Here is a 21,726-nt window from a genome sequence, read left to right on the forward strand (position 1 = left end):
ACCTCATTTTGTCCGAATGATCGTGACAACATGCAGAATAGAGGTAAGACATACAAGCCGGACTCATAATCGATATAAAGCCGAGCTTCAGAAAATTGTAAACCTCTGTTGGTCAGAGCATATGCACTACCATGATACTGATCATCCTTTGTGTGGACGAGGTTCGCGCAGTGAGCGAAATAATCCGGGGAGGGCGCTAGCAGATCGCAAAAACGATCATCTCCTCCGGGCTGCTGTGACGCGAATATGGAACGATCGTTTGACTGTTTTATGATCTCCTCTTGTAGACGTATGAATGCCTTCGTGCCTTCCCCATACAGAATAGGCATCTGAATGTCGAAGATTCCCAGAAGACAATAAGCAATGTCCTCTGCTCGCGTTGTCTCTCTCTTAGCTGCCCATGCCAGCCTTTGGGCGATCGGAAGCGTTTCCATCGAGACTTTGCCGTCCAAAACCTCCGTCGCAATAGCTGTGATTTTCGAAATTTGTGACGACAAGCCTTCTCTTGAACCAAGAAAGTTCCACAAACGGTCGAAGAACTCAACGTGCCGCGGAGCGACAAGCTCCTGCAAACACCAACCTCTCTTGAACCATCTGCATTTCCTGATTGGCGCCATATCCCGTGTATCTCCAATCTCAAAGTCAGAGAAGAGAACATAGCAAACAGCCGCATCGCGATACCATCGGAACATGGAGTTGATCGCTTCGCTCAGCTCAGCGCTGCTGGTCTTGTCGATGCAACACGTGTCCACCCAGCAGTACCCATAACCAGCCAATTTGGCTTTTCGGCAAGTCTCCACAATCTTGCGATACCCCGAGCGGCCTTTCTTCAGGTTCTCGGACCCTCTGTTTATAGCCAACATGTCCTGGAGCGTAACTTCGTCGCTTTCGGGGCCCCACGTGTGTGACAGAATCGCATACTTGGGAACGGAAGATCCCACAAAGGATCTCAACTCCAAAGTCTCGGTGTCAATCAGTCGTATCGACATTGCGAACTTGTCAAAGCCGATGAGGGTGCGCAAATGGTGCTGGGTGAAGTGTCGTTGCGCAACGTGTTGTACTCCGTCAGGCAGTTAAGCCCAGTTCGTGGGGTAAGCGACATGCGACATGTTAGTAAGCAAGGTGAGCGAGCATGTGCCCAAGGCTAAATGCGGTGCGTTAATGAGTAGGGCGCTCATCACGAGGCTGAATACATGTCAACGCAAGTTCACGTCCCCGCATTCAATGCCTATGGAGAACAACTGCGCAAGAGTGGCTGGTGTTACTGACGCCCCACTACCGCTAATTTAGCGCTAGTGATGTCGTGGCATGATGTCATCTGGGCCGAACCACAGCGAAAGATGTGAGACATGGCTACGCGCATTTCAAAGATCAACTTACCTTGACATACTTCATCTTCGAAAGTCCGTCTGCACGTGTTTAATACATCAGGCATACTTTCGTGATTCCAGCCTCGCGCTTCTTCTTCTTCCTTATGCCAACGATAGACATGAGTGCGTTGAGTTACTTTTGGGTCTCCTGGCGAAGGCCTATAGTATGGCCATGGTCATTGGGTTGCGCTTTGGGGATACTTTCTCCACTGCGATAGGTTAAGACGTATTCCTCGAAAAGTCAAAAGTACGTAAAGCCATAGCACGTAACAAGGAAACATAATTTGTTCGTCTTAGCGTTACTGTATTTATACGCGTTTCAGCTATATTGAAGTGAAATTACTCGTGGAAAATGTACAGTGCTAGACTAAATCAAACCATCTCCGCCGATCCTTCTTCTTTCTTTTCCCCTCAACAGCCTCGCCGTTCATAATCCCATAGACGTAGCATGGACCAATGAATTGCCATTGTTCATCTGGCATAGGTCTCAGTACGAATGGAAGATCCCCCCCAAACAGCACTACGATGACATCGCCTTCATTCATCTTTGCTGGTCCAAGTCCAAGCTGTCCTTTTCTTGTGATGAATAACCGTCGATTGAGCATGGTGCGATGAGCGCGTACGGCATATTTCCATCCTGGTGCAGTGGTGATTTTTTCTGGTTCAGGATCCCAAAACAACGGACTCGAGAGTGGCATCATGGTCAACGTGTTGAGGGCGATTCCCAACGCTAACCACAAATCTGAAACTAGCGGTATTATTGTCCCACGGAGGAAGTCTTGCAATGCCGTGATGACCTTCCCCTTGCCACGATAGGAATACGCATTAGTAGTCAATGCAAACGCCATGTGAAGTTCGTGTGTAGACATGGACGAGATTTGCTGACCGCATTCACCTAACAACCGAGCGAGATCCACTCTTAGCCTACCGGACGTTGAAGTATCAAGATCTCTTTTGTGTATGTCTCGCAGTCTTAGGTCCTCTTCACGTACCGGTGACAAGCATGTAGAGGCTGAGCTGATTTTTATACCACGTAGGCGGAGGGTGGAAGACTTCGTAGTTTCTTCCATGACTGATGGACGACTTTTAGATGCATTGAATCTCCGCTCTAGTAGGGACGCAGTCATAAAGTTCCTGCTCATTTTGGGAGAACCGATAATGGAGCACTCGGGCACGCTTGTATGCCAACGGGGTACCCAAGATGGAAGTGATTTGAGTGTCGGCTCTCCAGGCCTGGGGCCATGATCAAAGTACTGAAGTATGAATAGTGATTGTGTGCTTCTGATACAGTAGCGAGCAGTCGCGACAAATAGGTCCAGGAGTGGTGTTTCGTAATTCGGGACCAGCTCTATCGGCCATGCTCCCGCATCGTAGGTGGTGTCCCATGCTATGCCCAGTAGACTGTAGATGCGGTCGTGAGCGTTAGAGGCGCGACAAGTACGGGATAAAAAAAGAAGGCTCTGCAGATTCAGATTTCGATATCCACAATTCTTCCCTTCACCAGTCCACTTTCTGATTTCCGATATGTTGACCACAGACTCTGTGTGCGTCCTTGGCTCCCAATATTCGTACCATAGGCCGTCGTAATTTTCTTTCTGTCGCTTGCCGTCATTTCGCTCGTCATCTCGCGTGTCCTGGAATCGCTTGTTGAACACCAGGGACATGTGGTAATGCCGATCGAACCGAGACAATCCATGCATAAAGTGCTCAACATCTGACCACATCATCCCCATTTCCCTGCCACATAGTACGACTGGTGATTTTCTAGAAAGTGCAACCTCTTGTATGATCCAGCACCTTGAAAACCAGCCCAATCTTTGAAACTCTCTGATTATGGATCGGATGCCGTGAGAGTGTAAATACATTTCATACTTCCAGAGCGAAGCGTCTGCGTTTGTTGTGTTGCCTGGCTCTGTACTTGAAGATGGTTCCAGTATTCCATTACCTTGTTCAGTGACACTGGCTGCCGCTGGTGCTCTCCTCATATAACCACCGACCACGAATGCGGGTATTCGATCCAGAGGAAGCCATATTATTGTGTATTCACTCTGCTGATATATGGCTTGCATCAAGCGTACTTGACTACCTTTTTCGTTGTTGTTGCCTTGATCGATGCAGATTTGATCGATCCAGAAGCGCCATTGATCGTCGGTATGTTCATAGCCTGTCCACGAGCGGCGGCCGCCATTTCGCTGGGTATATTTAAATAACCTTCGCATCCCTTCTTTCAGATTGGGTGTCACATCGAACAAGCGTCCATTGCACGAGATGCTTGCCTTTTCTTTGCTGTCCCCCCAAGCGTAGCTCAGGGCATTATACGACGGCAAGTCGCCAAGGCGTGTGCTCTCCATCTCGCAGCGCACCCGAGGGTATATGGAGACGATCTTCAGGAGTCGAATAGAGTCCGCATGTTCTAAGGGGGAGTACTCAAACTTCTGGGCTTTCGTCAAAAGGCTCGGAAAAGTGACGACTCTTGGGCGCTGGGGTTCTGTGTTTATGCAAGCTCCGTCGGGAGGCGGTAGCGCGGGTAGCGCAGTCGCTGGTGGCAGAGTCTCCCAGGTTGATATCCGCTCACAAGCCACGCGATACATACCATGGAGACGATCGAGACAGCTAGCTGTTATTTCTCCTATCGCAGAAGTAATTGACTCGTACTGTTCCTTGTCGACCACGTATTCTTCTGACCCTTGTGTTTGTGGGGACGACTCCGATATTGTGTTCAGTATCGGGAGAATGTCCGTATTGAGCTTTTCTAGTTCGATCTTGAGACTATCGTGGACTTGAATTACACTGTCAGTACTCATTGTCGAGCATTACGACGGTCTGCTTACTTTCGTTGTTGAACAGCTCATTTCCAGCCAGCTGATGATATCTGTTGTTAGCCATCGCGATGGCCCGCATGCACTTTTGGATATGTTGTCTGAGGTTCTCGATTCCATCGACGTTGGATACAGGCTCTAACACACGTCGCCCATATTGGAGACCATCCCAGATATGCGATATCCATGTTTCCGAATCAGCATCCTCTAAAGTTTTTTGCTGCATCCTGCCGTCTTGTAAATCGGATCGCTACTCTAGCTTCAGCCTCGTACTAGTTGTTGGTTTGACCTAGCATTAACAAAGACAAAACGCGGGAGAAAGAGCTTTATCAAAGACGCAAGCCCTACAGTAGCCAAAAAGTATTCAAGAAACGCTCGTAAGAGTACGACATACCACGAGTGTTAGATGTGGACAACTAGGCAGCAGGATAAGCGTTTATAGGCGAGACGCTCAAACGAAGGACGAGCAGGGAAACGCCGGATGGAGTCGAGCTTGCTGCGATCGAAGATCATATTGCATGAGGCTAGGACGCATGTCAGATGTATAATCATCAGGCATCGCGGCTGCAGGCGCCAAACGCTTTTGGTTCGCTACTCCCGTTGTATGTGGCGCAATGTGGCGAGGCTGAAAGATAGGTCTGACTAACCGCAACGACCAGAGCCTCTTATCTTCGAGAGTGTGAAGGTCGCTTTTTCCGGCTCCTGGGAGGTCTACTGTATCGCGATAATCATTGGTTTTGAGCTTTGGGGAACGGTTTCCTCTTATCTTCGACTTTCTAGGCTGTATTTAATCGATACCGCTGCAATCGACACTGCTGTAATCGATACTAAACCTTTCGCAAGATCTTAGACATTTACGATTCAAGATGAATACAAGGAAGCCCACTTACTCCAGCGCACCCACGCCCACTTCTCCCATCAGACCCTCCGCCTCCAACTCCAATGCCCCTCCACATCCCCCCTAAACCCCTCCCACATCTTCCAATTCTCTGTCCAAACCCCATCTTTCATTTCAATCGCTTCTTGTGCCTTCTCCGCGTACCCCAACGCCCTCTCCCTATCACCAACGGCACTATACGCCAACGCAGCATACCCATACGGTATATCCATGAAACCATCCAAACCCTCTTGCCAGTAAAGAGCAAGTAATTCTTCCGCGCTAGCGACAGAAGCAGAAGGGGAAGAAAAAAACCCAGACGACCAGTCATTGAGCTTCTTTTCCAAGCTCTTGATACGCTCGAGCGTGACATCGGAATCAGGATCCATGCACCTCTTACACATACACGTGAAATGAAACCCTTGCGACAAATACCCCCGTCGTACCTCCGTTTTCTCCAACGGACTCGTATAACTAATTGTAATCTCCTCGTCTTCACCAATCGCTCGGGTGACACGCACAGTGTGCGTCAACGTGTCCGTATCAACCACATACTGCGCGTTCGGCGCACACGCGTGGTTCAAACGCGATGTCTCGGGCCACACGGCGAGATGATTTGCGCCGCCGAGCAGGATCTGGAAGGTGTTTGCTTTGACGATGTCTTGGACTCTTACCCGTTCGTCTCCATACACGGTCGCTAAAGAGAGAAAGTTTTCTTGGAGGGGTGGTGGTAGTTGGGAGATGGCGGTGCGCCAGAGGGTTTCGCGATCGAGCGTTGATAACTCGTTTTCCAGGTACGCGATGAAAGCTGGTGTGTGGCTGGTGACGGTGTCGCCAAAAGCAAGGGGGCGCGTGGTTAACATGCCGATGCCTTTTCCTGGTATTTCGGTTGCGCGATAGACGGCGGTTGGTGTGTTGATGTTCTGCGCTGCGAGGATTGAATCATTCAGGAAAGCGGGCAGCGCAGCGAATTTCCAGGCGAGATTCGGTGTCGTCACGATGGAGATCCCGCGTCCTTGTGCAAAAGTAGCATGTGTGTAGACACATAGGGTGTCGTTGATGCCGGAGAGATGTGGTGTGCAAACCGGGATGTGGGTCCATGGGTTGTAGACGTTATCTGGTTTCGCATGAACTTCTCCTAAAGAAGAAATAGAGTCTGCGCAAGATGCGTGGGTCTTCGATGCGTCGAGTGAGGTTTGGAAGTTCAGAGCATAGAGGGGACTTTCTTGCCAACATGATCGGTGTTGACGCGTCCATGGTACTGAGCCAACCGAAGCGACATGTGCTAGGAAAGCTAACGGTTTGCGCATTATGTTGGAAATCCGAGCAAAGCAGCGGGGAATTTGGCCTGACTGTCGTTGTAAAGTCGCAAGAACATGGTGAGGAGTTTTCGACGTTGCACTGCGGTTGATATGTCAGATTCGCATGTGAGACGCAAGGCGTTTGGACGCCTGTCGCCAAGCATAGAGCGCCAGCCAACGGCCTTGAGGCTGGCGAACTCCCAAAGGAAACGACCGGTGATGGTGGTAATACAGAATTGGGTATTTGAACTTATCAAGCTAACCTAAACACCTGTTAATGCTTTTATGGTGTTCCCCAGAATCAAGAAGAATGCGCCTATACTCCACGACCAACAGCATATCGCCGCAACATCAGTCTCGAATCGCAGGACACGACTCAAGCATCGCCATTGGCCTCGCCCTCGGAGCTGCGCTTCTTCTTCTTCTTTTCCTTGCCCTCGCCCTCTTCCCGTTTCCGCTTCTTCTCCTTCTTCTGCTTCTTGTCGCCATCCTCTTCCGGCGCGACATAGTCCATCATCCTCTCTCTCCGCTTCGCATCCATCTTGTCCTTCATCTTGTCTTCGCGCTCTTCCTGTGCCTTCCTCTCCTTTGCGTGCTTGCCCAAAAAGTACTCTCCGCTCTCGATTTGCAGATCGACCTTGCTCTTCTCCTGCGGCGGTGGGAAGGGCGTGTAGGTCTTCTTGGACTTGTCAGTGACCTTGTGGGGTACGCGGCGCTTGCTGAGGGAGCGCTTTTTGAAGTTTGGGAGGAAGCGGTCCCAGCTCTCGTTGACTAGCTCCGGGTCCTGTGTGGTGCAAAGTCAGTGTATGTCGCGTGTGCAAGTCGTGCTGCCATGGCTTACCTTGGCGAGCTCCTTTTTGATCATGAGCTCCTTGATGGCGTAGATGGGGTGGATGTTGTGCATCGTGTCCTCGACGATGCGCCGGACCTGCTTGAGGCCCTTGTAGGGACCCATGGCGGCGACGGTGTTTCCTTGTACCAGCAGATAGGTCTCTGTAAGTAACTCCAGTGCCTTGAGCGTCGATCCGTTTGGCCCGAGGATGCGCTGCCGCCGCTTAACAAAGCGATCCTTGTTGCCGACCAGATTCCGTATCTTGATAATGTCCATGGCCACCTCGTCCTCGAGAATCTTGACTGCTTGTGGTGCCGGCACACTTCGCGCAAGCAGCTTGATCAGGTCGCGCGCATTCAATATCGCCGCTGGGTCGTATGTCTTTTGTGTTGTCCATACCGTCATGGAACCCTCGACCAAGTTGAGCTCGCACCCAACGCCGTGTTTCTGCAGCGCCTGCGTGATAAACTTCCACGACCCCTTCAGATACTGTTCGCGATACTTTGGAAAGAGCGTGCTGAAACGTGACTCGTCGGTGAAGGCGCCTGCGGTATTGTCCTCGGGCTTGAAGGGCTCAATCTGCGCAAATGTTAGCCGTGAGCTCTCGGAGGCGCGCAAATGCGGCGCAAACGTGCCTTCCACTTGTCGATATCATCCGTGTCCCAGGGCTTCTCGGCATTGTGTGTAGACGGCATCGTGGGTGTTTTGGGTGTCTGTACGTCTCCACCGAGACTGAAAAGCGAACTCTACACTTTCGTGGGTGTTCGTCGGGCGTGCGATTGGGTGTGGGTGACTTTTTGCAGGGCGCGCTAAGATTCTGCCACCGCCCTGGACTTAGCACCGGTAGAGACGTTCGGATCTGCCACGCTATCTCCGCAACACCACACCCACTCGTCACAACGTCTCACTGCGTGCATGCCCGTGGCTTGTCCGTGCATCGCGGTGATTCAGCCTCGCGCAGGAAACTCCAATAATAGACAGCATGACGGAGTGACGGAGTGAAGAGCGGCTTTAAGGCACCAACGACCGGCTTGTAGACAACTGCGCTCTGAACTGACATGCTTCGTAGATATCGTGTCGTGTATAAAGGGCCAGATACACACATGCTTTGACCGGCGTATCGCCACTAAAGTACATTCATCTGGACCATTCACTTATCATCCCTCTAGCTTTTCATCTCCATTCTGTCCTCTTTGAAAACATCATCCCCATCATTCAACATGGCCTCGTACAACACCCCGGACTTCACACGCTACGCCGCCGCCCACGAGCACCTCAACGGCGAAGGCGACGCTCGCCCCACAGCCCTCCAGATTGTCAAAGACAACGACCTCGAGGGCAAGCTAACCAACAAGACCATTCTCATAACAGGCTGCTCCTCCGGCCTCGGCATCGAAACAGCACGAGCACTTGCTGCCACAGGCGCCCGTATCTTCTGCACCGCGCGCTCCCTGGAAAAAGGCCGCACAGCACTCGCCGAGATCCTATCACCAGGCAAAGTCGACTTGCTCCATCTAGATCTCGAAAGCTTAGCTTCAGTCCGTACTTTTGCTGCCGAGTTCCTCAAAGCAAGCGGTGGTAAAATACACATCTTGATCAACAACGCGGGTATCATGGCCGTACCGCAATCTAAGACCATCGACGGCTTCGAGTCGCAATTCGGCGTAAACCACCTCGCCCATTTCCTCCTCTTCCAGCTGCTCAAACCCGCTCTGCTCGCGTCCAGCACACCTACATCTGCGTCCCGCGTCGTCGCCGTGTCTTCCATGGGTCACCGGTACTACGCGCCTAACCTATCAGACATGCAGCTCCAAGAACCCGGTGCATATGATCCCGAGAAGGCATACGCGCATTCCAAAACAGCAAATATCTGGTTCGCAAACTATATTGATAGACACTATGGTTCTGATCCCGAGCATCCGATTCACGCCTTGTCGCTGCATCCAGGCGGTATTTGGACGGGTCTGAATGACCACCGGCCTGAGCTGGATGCGCTGAAGGAGGTCCCTGCTGTGCAGAGGTATATGAAGAGTCCTGCGCAGGGAGCCGCGACGACGGTGTGGGCGGCGGTAGGAAAGTGTTGGGAAGGCAAGGGAGGTGTTTATCTGGATGATTGTCAGGTTTGTCCGCCGGTGCCGGAGGAGGGCTATGAAGCTCTAGATCGGGGGTATGAGAAGTGGGCGTATGATGTTGAGAGCGAGGAGAAGTTGTGGGCGATGAGTAACGAGCTCGTCGGATTCAGCGAGGCGTAGTGTGAACATCACTGTCGGACATTTGACCGGGTGGCCGTGAGATGTAGTCTGTTTGTCATTCCGCTTTCGTCGAAAGCCATCTATAGGACCGAGTCCATGATCAGATTATGCTATCCTCAACCAAACGCTCACTACCTTTTGCCATGAAACTATAGCACCTCAAACTCATAGTACACATACGCCGTGTACTCCTGGTCGCCCATCTGACCCGCTTGCGCCATGTCGGTCGACAGCGCCTGGTCGTCCTTTTGAATCCGTCCCTTGCTATCGCGACCAAAGGCGTTGCCACCGAGGTATGAGTACGCGCTGTCGAGATTGGACTTTGCCTTTTTCGCTTGCTTCGCATCGGTCTAGGTTCCGCGTTAGTGAATGTGCGATAGAAACTCCCACGCTGAGCTCCTCGAACTCCTGTAAACTCACCTGAACGATTCCCGCGACAAAGTCAAGCGGCAAGCCATATCGCAGCACCGTCTCGACAAACACTCTGAGCGCGAGAACATGGATCCAGATCATGGCGCTCTCGCTGTACCCCGTCCTGCCGAGCCGTAACGCCTCGCCCCACAGCTTCTTCTCGTCCTTGGCTAATTGCTCCGCCTCCTTGGCCTCTTCCTCCTTGTTACCTTCCTTGTACTGGTACTCTCTGGGTGTCCACCGCTTCTCCCTGCACTTGTGCACAAACTCTGTCGAATGCTTCTTGAACGTCGTGACGGCGAACAAGGTAAACTCTGCATCTTTGGCGAGCTCGTTGGCGGAGCGGGGCACCACCATCGGCGAGAGTTCCTCGTAGTCTTTGTAAAAGTCCTTGACGTTGTTGTTGGGGACGGCAATGAGGTGCGTGTCGAGGTACTCGGAGTCGCGGACAATGGCTTTTGGGTTTACGACGTTGACGAGCGACTTGGTCGCGAGGTTTCCGGTGCGTTTGCGCTCGGCGGCCTGGAGCGCCGACTTTGTCTGGTTGTACTGGCTCATCTTGGACTTGACGTCGTTGTCCACGCCTTGTATCTCCTGTCCAATTCGTCAGCCATACGCACTCGGGCCACAGAGGTTCCCTGCATGCAGACGCACCTTTTGCAAAGCGTCTATGAGGTCGGCAATGGGCTTGTCGGCGCGGTACTTGACCTTGTTCCACTGGAAGTTGCGCAGGTACTGATCCACAGGCTCTACATTACGTGAGCTGCCGTTCGCCAATCGCGTTCTGCCCGTGAGCACATACTGTCGTTGATGGTCTTTTGCTGCTGGATCTTGGCCTCGTCGCCGTCGAGTATCTGGCGCAGGCTGTCGCCCACCTTGGCCACGACCGCCTCACACGCATTGTTGAGCTTGACGAGCTCGTCGGCCTGCTGCACGAGGGCGTCGAGGGTGCCAATCTTGAAGTTGGGTATCGCGAACGGCGAGGTAGTGCCCACGTCATTGGTGACGGTGGAGCGCAGAGCTGTCAGGGCGTCGTCGGCGTGGTTGGACGGCGAAATGGACGTGGGCAGCGACACCAGCAGGTACTTGGAGCCCTTGGACATGGTTGCGGCGGTCTCTCTGGGGCGGTCGGGGCGCGGTATAGGCGGCGATGGGAACGATGGCCGTTTTGGTGGATGGAATCCAGTCGGGGGAGCTTGGGCCTGGTCGCGGCCTAGGGTGCCCGCCGCAGAGGTGCGCTGCCGTCATTGGTGTCTTATATAGAAGGCCGTGAGTACCCGCCAGTCAGTCAGCAAAACCACCCAACTTGACCATTTCCTCGTCACCACCGCAAAATGGCCTCGAAGAAAGCTGTCGCTGCATTGCGCCCGGCTGCCAATGGCCTGGCGCCGCTGATTTGGAGGCCAGAATGCTCACGGGTCGCGACTTACTCCACAAGATGGCGCGCAGCCCCAGCCCCACGCACATGGCAGCAACAAGTCCGACATGCTTCATCTGAAGCTGCGAGCGAGCAGCCGGCAAAGACGGGCCTGTACGACCTTCACAGCAAGTATGGCGCCAAGTTTGTGCCGTTTGGCGGATATGCCATGCCCGTGCAGTACAGCGACTTGAGCATCATCGACTCGCACAACTGGACTCGCGAAAAGGCGAGCTTGTTCGACGTGGGACATATGTACGTTGTGCGACTTCCTACTTGTTCACCATTACTCTCAGCATCATCCAATCACGTTCCTGCGCTAATCCATCCAGGGTCCAGCACCACTTTTCTGGGCCTGGCGCCGAGGCCTTTCTCGAGACCGTCACGCCCTCGTCGCTCTCTTCACTGCCCGAACGCCAGTCCACCCTGTCGACCCTGTTGCACTCTACGGGCGGAATTGTCGACGACACAGTCATCACGCGCCTGTCCGATCGCTTCTACGTCGTCACAAATGCCGGCTGCAGGGAAAAGGACACTGCCTACTTCAAGACGCAACTAGAAGCCTGGAAGAATGCACACCCTGACCAGCCAGTAGAGTGGAACATTCTCGATGGACAAGGTCTTGTCGCGCTCCAGGGCCCATTATCCGCTGAGATACTCTCTCGCGTACTAGACGACAAGTCCAAGCAGGATCTCCAGTCACTGTACTTTGGCCAGTGTGCCGACGCCGTCATCAAAGGCACAGATGCCCAAGTGCTCATCAGCCGGGGTGGATACACCGGCGAAGACGGTTTCGAGATCAGCATCCCTGCCTACGCCACCGAAGCCGTGACGCAGTTCCTGCTCGACTCTGCCAAGGACGAACTGCGCTTTGCAGGTTTGGGCGCGCGTGACACGCTGAGACTAGAGGCGGGCATGTGCTTGTATGGACACGATCTTGACGATACGACCACACCGGTCGAGGCTGGACTATCCTGGATCATCGGCAAGGACCGCCGTGCCAAAGGCGGGTTCCACGGCGACTCGGTCATCCTGCAGCAGCTGAAGAAGAAGTCTGAAGGCGGCGGTGTATCACGGCGTCGCGTTGGGCTTGTCGTGGAGGGATCGCCTGCTAGAGAGGGTGCTGAGATTGTTGACGAGGCGGGTGAGAAGATTGGCACTATTACTTCTGGGTGTCCATCGCCTACGCTGAAGAAGAACATCTCCATGGGATATGTCAAAGATGGTATGCACAAAGCGGGCACTGAAGTTGAGGTCGTTGTCAGGGGGAAGAAGAGGAAGGCTGTTGTGACGAAGATGCCGTTTGTCCCTAGCAAATACTTCAAGCAGCCGGCGAACATCAAGGCATAGACCTGGTGTCGAGCACTGAATCACGAAGCATTCAACATGTAGTCTTCTTTTTATTCCTCTCATATTCTCTTATCCACGATATTCTGGACAATCCGTGCCCGAACTTCTCCCGGGTCACGACCAGACGCGCAAATCACGTCGCGGACTAGATCGCTGTTTTATCGGTCTTTCTATCAGTCTCAAACGCGCATTACATCAGCCACGGTGATGGTTCGGGTGATGCAGGACGCGACGCGGCGACATGCCGACCGGCGCCGCGACAATGCCGCAAACACTGGGTCGCGGCAGTTCCGGCATCTACAGTATCAACGCTAGCAACGAGACATCGACGTCGATGTTCAACATCAGTCCACTGTTTTGCTACACGGTCCGGTCGCTGCAGTTGCTTCATTCGTTTCTGTGGCTCTTGATTCGTTTTCGATAGTGGCGGAATCACACCATGGTCTGCGAGGCACGTCAATTACCCGGCAGCAGGGAAGATGCTGCTGGGGCTGCAAGTGACAAACAATGGAGCATCGAGAAGGGTCGTTGGGTGCAGGGCAGATGTTGTGTGACCTTCAGAGAGGGGTCGGTACATGGTGATCTTGGTATATAAGACGTCGTGAAGGCCCACAGCTTTAAACATCAATCATCACAGGTTTGACTTGCATCTTCTCTACAAGACACACAACACTTTGATACAAAACATCTTTCATCATGCCTCTCACCAAGTACAAAGCTGCCTGCGTCAGTCCCCATCATCATCTTACTTGCCAAATGCTAGCTGACTGAGTACTAGGTCACCTCTGAGCCATGTTGGTTCGACCTGGAAGCCGGTGTCCAAAAGACCATCAACTTCATCAACGAGGCCGGCGCTGCAGGCTGCAAGCTCATCGCCTTCCCTGAAGTCTGGATCCCAGGCTATCCCTACTGGATGTGGAAGGTCAACTACCAGCAGTCCCTCCCAATGCTCAAGTCCTACCGCGAGAACTCGCTGCCCATGGATTCAGAAGAGTTTCGACGCATCCGCCGTGCTGCGCGAGACAACCAGATGTAAGTCTTCTTGTACGTCCAACAGAGAAAAAGGGATGTATCTGATATCAGATGTAGCTACGTCTCCCTCGGCTTCTCTGAAATCGACCACGCAACACTGTACCTCGCACAAGCCCTCATCGACCCCACGGGCGAAGTCATCAACCACCGCCGCAAAATCAAGCCCACCCACGTCGAAAAACTCGTCTATGGCGACGGCGCAGGCGACACCTTCAAGTCCGTCACGCAGACGGAACTCGGCCGTCTCGGGCAGCTCAACTGCTGGGAGAACATGAACCCGTTCCTGAAGTCGCTCAACGTATCTGAAGGCGAACAGATCCATATCGCGGCGTGGCCCGTGTACCCTGGCAAGGAGACGCTGAAGTATCCTGACCCTGCGACCAATGTGGCGGAGCCGGCGTCGGATTTGGTTACCCCGGCGTATGCAATTGAGACGGGGACGTGGACATTGGCGCCGTTCCAGAGGCTGAGTGTTGAGGGGTTGAAGAAGACGACGCCCGAGGGGGTGGAGCCGGAGACAGATCCGAGCACGTATAACGGGCATGCTAGGATCTACAAGCCAGATGGTACGCTTGTGTGCAAGCCCGACAAGGACTTTGATGGGCTGCTATCCGTTGATGTAAGTTCCCATCACCTACCACGACCAACGATATCTCGATCGCTGTGCTAACATACCGTAGATCGATCTCAACGAGTGCCACTTGACCAAGGCGCTGGCCGACTTCTCGGGCCACTACATGCGTCCTGATCTCATCCGTCTGCTCGTCGACACGCGTCGCAAGGAGCTCGTTACGGAAGCTGATACGAATAGTGGTATCGCTTCGTACACGACCCGTGAGCGTCTTGGCTTGAATGTCCCGCTTGATGCGCAGGCGCCGAAGCCAAAGGCCAAGGCTGCTGATGCGACTACTACTACTGCGATCTAGGCTTTGCAAGGATATGGTTAAAGGATGCCTTCCTGTAGATACGGAAGGTAACCTGTAGGAGATTCCTAGAACGTCAATCGATACATTTCCCCACTCTTACATATGCTTGAACTTGTTCCTTACTACTGCACTAACGTGAGTGGCGCTGTCAATTTGCAGGAATGACACCATTCCTATACCTGTTTGGAAGCTAGAATGCTTCATGCATGTGCAGCGCGGCGTGCAGACACAACCTCTACCTACTCGACTCCCTTGCAAATACCCCGCTTGCACCCCTCACATAAGTCCTCTCTGTGTGGCGGCGTTTCCTTCTTCGCGTAGCTCGGTCTCTCCTGCTGAACCCCCTTCCAAAGCAGTAGCCTGCAGACTTGTCAACAATCAAGCTAAGCAAGCTAGGTACCCCAGCTTAGCTTAATTAGTAGGTACCTCTAACTTAGCTTAGCTTAATTAGCTTAATAGCTAAAATTAATAAGCTTAGCTTATTTAGCTTATTTATCTTAATAGCTAAGGGGTACCCCTTAGAGAAGCTTAAAAAGGGGTTAGTATAGGGGTATCCTTACGTAGTCTTATTATCACGTAGTGATAAGACTACGTAACTCCACTTACTCTTATTATTACGTAGTAATAAGATTACGTAACTCTACTTACTCTATCCTTACTAATTCTATTAAGCTAATTAAGCTAAATAGGTAAGCTAGGCTTACAGCAGCTTAGCTTAATTAATTTATACCTCTACTTTAGCTTGGCTTAATTAAATAGCCAGCTTGATGCCCTAGCTTGATAGCGATCAAGCTAGCTTGATTGTTGACAAGTCTGGCAGCCTGTACGAAACGCGATCCACATATGTCTGTTCGTTCAACTTCAAGCTTTCTAACCACTGGCATCTCTTGCAGTGCTGCAAGAATACTTCCGCATCGTAGTGGTCATTACGGTACTGTCAGATTAGTATCGTCACTTTTCCACTTGTCCATCCGTGTGTCGCACAAGTATTATTATGGCATCGAAACCCGCCCACAACGGATGTGGGGTATGATTGGGTGACACCGTGTCTCGCGTTTATGCCGTTGAAGCGGAGTGATGGTATATGCTCAGCGACGGCGTCTGCGACACGGTGGTGTAGCGCCGGAAACATGCATGAGTCATTGCGAGGGCCTCGATTCTGGTTGGACATGTCGCGAAGATACTCCTGTCGGTTGTGATGGGGTTAGTGTGGTACAGTGTGGAGGATGTACTTCAGTGGTCAGAGCAGTTGAACTTTTCGGACAGCGAACAGCCTGCAGAAGCACGCCTGGGAAGGACTTTAGCCAAATGAGAGTTTGCTGCAATCTGTGGGATGTGACCCCGCAACGCTATGGAATGTACTGGAGCGTGTGTCGCACGAACATGAATGCCCCTCTTCATCGTATGATCTGTACATGTGTGCAGGACGCGATGTTGCGGCGCAGTTAGATGTTCCTCAAATCGCGAGGCGGAGGATGGCAAAGCTAAAACTATCCACCGCTAGATGTAATATGAAGGTATGTTGCTGCATTTTGTGCGCATCCTAACAGTAGAATACGTCGAAGCTAATTGTCTTGCTACTTTCTGGCCATTGTTAATTGCATCAAGGCCTGCGCTGATCCGTCCTGACCCCCCTTGAGCAATTTTCTCACGCTCGGTCCAACCCCCGTTAACAACGCCACACTCTGTAAGCTGAGAGCTGTAACGGAATCTCTATCCCCATGCCAGACCTTGGAAAAAGTATCGGTGAAGATCAAGTTGTACAGAAGTGTATCGCCATACACCAATAATGGTCCCCAACCAGGCACGAGTCCCAATCCGATCTGTGTAATTGAATTGATGAGCCCCCACACAAATTCCGGCTCCACTGGTAAATCGTCATACTTTAGTCGTACACCCCACTCCTTCTTCAATATCTCAACAAGGTCACAACAGTATGCGTTGGAGAACATCTCTCTCTCCCCGTACGACCAGTCTGACGGAATGTTGATGGAGTCGGTGGAAAAAATGGAAACACCGCAGTATGCGGAATGGTAATCATCGGAAAGCCATCCGCGCGGCAACATGGTGGAGTTGTATATCAGGGATATGTCGAAGCGCGCAATCCAGCCCGGACGGAAGTTCCAACCATACTCATCATCGCGCTCGAAGGTAATGGGCTTGCGGGTGTAAGTATTCATCTTGAGGCGCTTACGCATTGCGTCGTCCATGTTCTTGTCAATGTACCGGGCATTCTCAACTGTCTTCCAGTACAGCGACATCTTCTCTTGTAGCTTCTTCTCCTCGTCAGGCTCGAGGGCATCGCCGTGTGGAATCGACAAATGTCGGTTTCGTGCATTCTCAAGGTTTTCAATGGCATATTTGCCGATACGCTCAAGGTTATCGAACTTGCCAGGTGGCAGATGCATGATACCTGCCGTCTCCACCATTTTCTTCTTCATATCTTTGAAGCCTTGCTTGGAGTCCTCAATCATACGCTGGTAGCGTTCGTCGATGCTTGCAAAGTCTTTCGCCCACCTCTTGGTTGCTTCGTTCTTTTCATACTTGTCTTTGTCGCACATCTCTCCTAATCGCGCTTCGAGTGCAGAGCGAAGGCTTGGGCTTTGCTCCTCCTTCAACTCCTTGAGCTTAGACAAGGATTCAGAAGCAGATTCCTTGTTCTGAGACTCAGTTCCCAACCTCTCGATAACATCGAGGAGGTACTGATCCCCGGACTTGTACCCCACCCCATCGATAGAGATAGAGAAGTTGGCGCGATCTTCCTCCGTAACCGTTTTCTCGCCTGAACGGATATAGGCGCTGAAGTCGAGCTTCCGGTGGCGGAACGAAAGGTGTTGAAACATGCACCAGTCGCTGTAGGCGCCGTTATCGACCTTGTGCTGGCGAGGCAGATAGATTGCACGGACGGGATACGTAAGATCTAGCCATAGGAATTGCTCAATGGCTGTTGGCATCCTTACAGGCACGAGGTAGATCTTCGGCGCTGTGTTGTTATGTCGGTCTACAATGTCTCCAGTGCTCACAGAGCTTTTGAGCCTGGTCCATTCGGTGATACACTTTGCCTCTGGTCCGTACATGACAGACATGTACTTCCATTTACGGTAGTTAGTCTGGTTGTTGGGAAAGGCAGGGACTATTGGATGCGCTGTCAGAAGTGAAAACATGTTTTGGAGGTGCTTGGAACTGACGTGTGTTATCCTCATACCCAATTGTGTGCTCAATCGTTCGGCTATGGTACTGGTCTCCCAGGATTCCTTGCTTGAATCTTGTGGGTTTGTTGACTACGACTTCCAGAAGCAAGTACTTGTAGAATATCTTGTCATTTGCGGGGTCGTAGTGCTCGCGCTTGAGTGAGCTGTGCTGGAACCAAATGGGACCTTCTGGAAGAACGGGCATGGTGAAGCAGGTCTTGATAGCTCAAGAGTATAGATTGATTTGAAAAGGTAGGCACACGGAAAGGAACAAGCAGATTGTCGATGATACAAACTCTAGAAGCATAGCCCAGAGGTTGTATTTATGTTCAATCCTGTAGCTTGTAATTCTCCGCAATCTGCTTTCCAGCCCAGAAAATCGGCGCGCTCTGTCGGATGGAGAACATGTTCGATCCTGCGAATCAGGCGCTAAGTTTTTCACAAGAAAATTTCCTGACCAATAAACGTGGATAGCTGTACAACATGAGGGGGACAGCTCACAATATGATTTCTTTTTTCCTACCGTTCAGCTTGATAAGTACGACACCTGCTTGCACATCAGAGCAGGTTAGGAGGGGAGCCGAATCGCAGTCCTACGTGGAGAACCGAACCCCACAATCTGTGGTTGCAACTACGTATCGTTTTCCACTATGTTTTTCGGTACTCTTGGTGTCTCCATTCTCTCTCGTAGTCATACACACATGCTAAGAAAGGTTAGCAACGTACAGTGTCCGTGAATGCAACAAGCTGGTCCAACCAATGAGCCACGTTGCCGAAAATTCTGCATTGTAGAGATGAAGCTGCTAAGCGACACACAAGACTGACAAGACTGACAAGACTGACAAGACTGACAAGACTGACAAGACTGACAAGACTGACAAGACTGACAAGACTGACAAGACTGACAAGACTGACAAGACTGACAAGACTGACAAGACTGACAAGACTGACAAGACTGACAAGACTGACAAGACTGACAAGACTGACAAGACTGACAAGACTGACAAGACTGACAAGACTGACAAGACTGACAAGACTGACAAGACTGACTAATGTGTCTGTGCGCGTAATGCACATGTTCCCACCATACCAAAAAGCTGTACAAATCGCGTCTAATGGATCCGATTCGAGAAGATATTGCAGGAATCAGATCGCGTGGACAAGGTGCATGTTTCCCTTGTTCTCAAATCGCGCAAGAGAATGGTCTATGACGCTCAACGTTCATATTGAAATACTGCCAAGGTAAAAGCATCAATGATTGCGACGTGCAGTTGCAGAGGCGTCCATTGTCTGTCGTCATGAATGAGCGTGGGGCCGTCAGAGCAAAAGACAGCGGCTGGCCAATAGTCCTTTGTTGCCCGCCTCTCAAGATGTGTTAGCATCAGATATTGGACACGTTACGCACTGGTCTTGAGGCACATTGCTGAAGCTGATTCCTTGATGGATGCACCCCTCTGCACTTTGAACGAATCTGCTCTGTCGTGACAAGCGCTGCATGTGACCCTCGCGTCGTACGTACCGAGACGGCGCACGAGACATGGTTTCTGTCCGTCCAATCGCTCGCATTCAGTATTGTGAATGATAATAGATGACGGACCGATGGACTTTCCCACGAGAGGCAGGAGCACATGTGGGGGTTGGCATCGCTGTCGTACCGATAGGGTGACGGTAAGCGAGATCCCTGCCGGCGCTAGCGCAAAGGGCCGGCGCGGGAGTCATGCATCCCTGTCTTTGTGAATCTCCAAATCTTCCCCGCCCAACGGCCAACTCTCAACCCATAACACCCGCTGCGACCTCTCTCTCGTAACAATGGCCGACGCAGACGAGGATACCCCGCATCTGCGCGTACCCGACCCCGCCGACTACGATCCCACGGAAGAAGCGCAGGACTTCCTCAAGCTCGACAAACTCACGTACGCCTTGCCATGTGCAACTCACCTTGCTTCACGTGGCTGACACAACCCCCACAGCGCGCAAGACACGGCACACCCCACGCTTCCGAAGCGCGGCGAAAAGGACTTTGAGAGCCATGAAACAAACCTCCAGCTCGACACGCTCGAGGCCTCGCGCCGGGCCATGCACGGCGTCCTCTCGTGGCAGCGCACGCACACACAAAAGGGCCATATCCTGGCCATGTACGACCCGGAGCGCAACATGGCATGCGTCGATAAGGTCCGCTCGCAACACTTTCAGACGATAGGGACAAACAAGGGAGGAAGAGAATGGCTGTTGCCGGAGGAAGCCCTGTTCCTGCTCGAACGAGGGACGTTGGATGTGCGGTGGCCGGTGAAGCGCGAGGTGGGCGACAAGACGGTATACAGGACGGAGGACGGCGCGCCGATGAGTCTCCAGTCGGCTTATGCCGCTTTCATTGGCTTCGAGAGTGGTGTGGGCGGGAAGCTGACGTTGGAAATGTACAACGTCTATGCCGGACTGAAGAGATCGGGATACGTCATCTTCAGGACGGGTACGTGGGACGATGATAGAGGAGAGATTGTACAAGCGCCACCTCCAGCGGCAGCACAGACATCGTCAGGCCCCGGCATCTTCACGCGCTTCTTCACTGAGTTGTGGCGGCGCCTAAGCCAGCCCGAACACTCCATCTCACCCGAGGCCCTCGCGTTTGGCCCGCTCATCAAACCCGGTTTGTATCGCAACTACAACGACATTTACCGCCTGCTCAAACTCATACCGACACACGATCGTTCCTCCCCTCCTACCTTCATCCTCCCGCCGTCCTCGGACAACCCATATCGCGTCCACTTCGACGTCTACCGCACCACAGCGCGCTTCAAGAAGTCTGCTCGCGGCCCGCCAGACTTCCGGATATGCGTTGTTGACGCGCGTACAACGCCCATACCGACAGGTGCACAGCTGAACGACCTGATGGTGCAGGTGCCGGAGGACAGGCCCAAGGAAGATGGTCATCCGAACCAGAGGCTAAAGCACGGATGCAGAAATGTGGTGCTCGCCGTAGTGGATAATGGTATGCCGAGCTACCTGAGGGTTGCGGATAGTCCGTTTGAAGAGGTCAAAATCTATGAGAGGTCGGCGCCGAGAGGGAAGGGCGGAGGAAGAGGAAGGGGAGGCGGTAGAGGAAGAGGCCGGGGAAGAGGCCGAGGCCGATGATAGCGTCGCTCTTGTGCTCTACGTCCCTCCTTGTAGTATCGCAGTCGTCAGCGTGTGCTAGCTCACGACACATGACGAGGCATGATAACGGGTCTATGCGGTTCATGGTAACGAAACGTGGTTGAACGTCGGTCAAACGGAAAGAGCCGAGGAGGGATAAATGCTGAGCATCCTACGTAATCCCGTACCCTCGCGTCGTGTGGTTTACAAAAGGGAAAACTTCTTCAGACCCCCAAAAAGATCAAGCGTGGTCTCGTCGTCGTGACACAGACATCCAGGAGTAGGGACGGAAAATTCCTAGAAAAAACATGGAACCCGGTCGGCCATGACTACGTGAGCACGACTGCATTGCGCGACCGCCGTGTGGGGGGCGATTCACGATCGATTTGTCCGCTTCCGAGGTTCGGTGGCATTGTGCCACCGAACACCACCTGCCTGCATCGTGAACCTCTATAGAACTTGGCACACCACTGCCTCTCAGCGCTTTAGCCTTTGCGGAGCCTATCAATAAAACATCTATACGCGTCGTCCAATTCTCCAAGTCAAAAAATTGGCCTTTTGGTTGGCAAGCCACGGCAGTTCCCGATGGCTGGTGTACCTCACTACTACACAGCCAGCTAGACCCGAGATCGACATAAAGACTAGAGTATTACCCGCACACCCTTAAAGGGCAAAGTCGAACACGCTACCTCAACAGCCAGCCGAAAAGAGTTGGACTGTTCCCTTTTAAGGGCATGCCCGTACTAGACGGTCTTGTGCCATTTCTACGGATAATCACTCGCCATGGCGGTTTCAAGACTACCGGCTAGTGGTGGATTA

General features: G+C 52.4%; 8 protein-coding genes across 8 annotated transcripts; 4 read left to right on the top strand and 4 right to left on the bottom strand.

Annotated features, from left to right (window-relative positions):
• Window positions 1-3,797: 3,797 nt before the first annotated feature.
• ACET3X_010013 (uncharacterized protein) lies at window positions 3,798-4,256 on the bottom strand (the record flags this gene model as incomplete). The annotated part of the gene is made up of 3 exons (XM_069456192.1): window positions 3,798-3,850; window positions 3,964-4,149; window positions 4,202-4,256. 3 exons carry the CDS (start codon window positions 4,254-4,256, stop codon window positions 3,798-3,800), a joined length of 294 nt encoding a protein of 97 aa, XP_069302846.1.
• Window positions 4,257-6,590: 2,334 nt separating this feature from the next.
• Window positions 6,591-7,944, bottom strand: ACET3X_010014 (uncharacterized protein). The gene is made up of 3 exons (XM_069456193.1): window positions 7,835-7,944; window positions 7,209-7,778; window positions 6,591-7,151 (listed from the first exon to the last, which is right to left on the bottom strand). The coding sequence occupies exons 1-3, from the start codon at window positions 7,892-7,894 to the stop codon at window positions 6,744-6,746; spliced, it is 1,038 nt and encodes a 345-aa protein (XP_069302847.1). The 5' UTR covers window positions 7,895-7,944; the 3' UTR covers window positions 6,591-6,743.
• Window positions 7,945-8,419: 475 nt separating this feature from the next.
• ACET3X_010015 (uncharacterized protein) lies at window positions 8,420-9,451 on the top strand (the record flags this gene model as incomplete). Its single annotated transcript, XM_069456194.1, has 1 exon — window positions 8,420-9,451. One exon carries the CDS (start codon window positions 8,420-8,422, stop codon window positions 9,449-9,451), a length of 1,032 nt encoding a protein of 343 aa, XP_069302848.1.
• Window positions 9,452-9,600: 149 nt separating this feature from the next.
• Window positions 9,601-10,965, bottom strand: ACET3X_010016 (uncharacterized protein; the record flags this gene model as incomplete). The annotated part of the gene is made up of 4 exons (XM_069456195.1): window positions 9,601-9,801; window positions 9,872-10,456; window positions 10,517-10,611; window positions 10,665-10,965. 4 exons carry the CDS (start codon window positions 10,963-10,965, stop codon window positions 9,601-9,603), a joined length of 1,182 nt encoding a protein of 393 aa, XP_069302849.1.
• A 231-nt stretch (window positions 10,966-11,196) lies between these two features.
• Window positions 11,197-12,629, top strand: ACET3X_010017 (uncharacterized protein; the record flags this gene model as incomplete). The annotated part of the gene is made up of 2 exons (XM_069456196.1): window positions 11,197-11,534; window positions 11,612-12,629. The coding sequence occupies 2 exons, from the start codon at window positions 11,197-11,199 to the stop codon at window positions 12,627-12,629; spliced, it is 1,356 nt and encodes a 451-aa protein (XP_069302850.1).
• A 696-nt stretch (window positions 12,630-13,325) lies between these two features.
• On the top strand, window positions 13,326-14,587 carry ACET3X_010018 (uncharacterized protein; the record flags this gene model as incomplete). The annotated part of the gene is made up of 4 exons (XM_069456197.1): window positions 13,326-13,355; window positions 13,408-13,661; window positions 13,719-14,280; window positions 14,342-14,587. 4 exons carry the CDS (start codon window positions 13,326-13,328, stop codon window positions 14,585-14,587), a joined length of 1,092 nt encoding a protein of 363 aa, XP_069302851.1.
• A 1,577-nt stretch (window positions 14,588-16,164) lies between these two features.
• On the bottom strand, window positions 16,165-18,040 carry ACET3X_010019 (uncharacterized protein; the record flags this gene model as incomplete). The annotated part of the gene is made up of 2 exons (XM_069456199.1): window positions 17,776-18,040; window positions 16,165-17,720 (listed from the first exon to the last, which is right to left on the bottom strand). The coding sequence occupies exons 1-2, from the start codon at window positions 17,981-17,983 to the stop codon at window positions 16,165-16,167; spliced, it is 1,764 nt and encodes a 587-aa protein (XP_069302852.1). The 5' UTR covers window positions 17,984-18,040.
• Window positions 18,041-19,528: 1,488 nt separating this feature from the next.
• Window positions 19,529-21,337, top strand: ACET3X_010020 (uncharacterized protein). Its single transcript, XM_069456200.1, has 2 exons — window positions 19,529-19,691; window positions 19,749-21,337. The coding sequence occupies exons 1-2, from the start codon at window positions 19,588-19,590 to the stop codon at window positions 20,905-20,907; spliced, it is 1,263 nt and encodes a 420-aa protein (XP_069302853.1). The 5' UTR covers window positions 19,529-19,587; the 3' UTR covers window positions 20,908-21,337.
• The last annotated feature ends 389 nt before the right edge of the window (window positions 21,338-21,726 follow it).

This window comes from Alternaria dauci, chromosome 10 (genome assembly GCF_042100115.1).
Source record: "Alternaria dauci strain A2016 chromosome 10, whole genome shotgun sequence".
In the NCBI taxonomy this organism is placed as follows: Eukaryota; Fungi; Ascomycota; class Dothideomycetes; order Pleosporales; family Pleosporaceae; genus Alternaria; species Alternaria dauci.

Coding starts and splice junctions, on each gene's coding strand:
- ACET3X_010014 (XM_069456193.1), bottom strand. CDS start 7,894: ATGCCGTCTACACACAATGCCGAGAAGCCCTGGGACACGGATGATATC. Junction 7,779..7,834: donor ATGATATCGACAAGTGGAAG/GCACGTTTGCGC, acceptor ACATTTGCGCAG/ATTGAGCCCTTCAAGCCCGA. Junction 7,152..7,208: donor TCAAAAAGGAGCTCGCCAAG/GTAAGCCATGGC, acceptor TGCACCACACAG/GACCCGGAGCTAGTCAACGA.
- ACET3X_010020 (XM_069456200.1), top strand. CDS start 19,588: ATGGCCGACGCAGACGAGGATACCCCGCATCTGCGCGTACCCGACCCC. Junction 19,692..19,748: donor CTCAAGCTCGACAAACTCAC/GTACGCCTTGCC, acceptor CAACCCCCACAG/CGCGCAAGACACGGCACACC.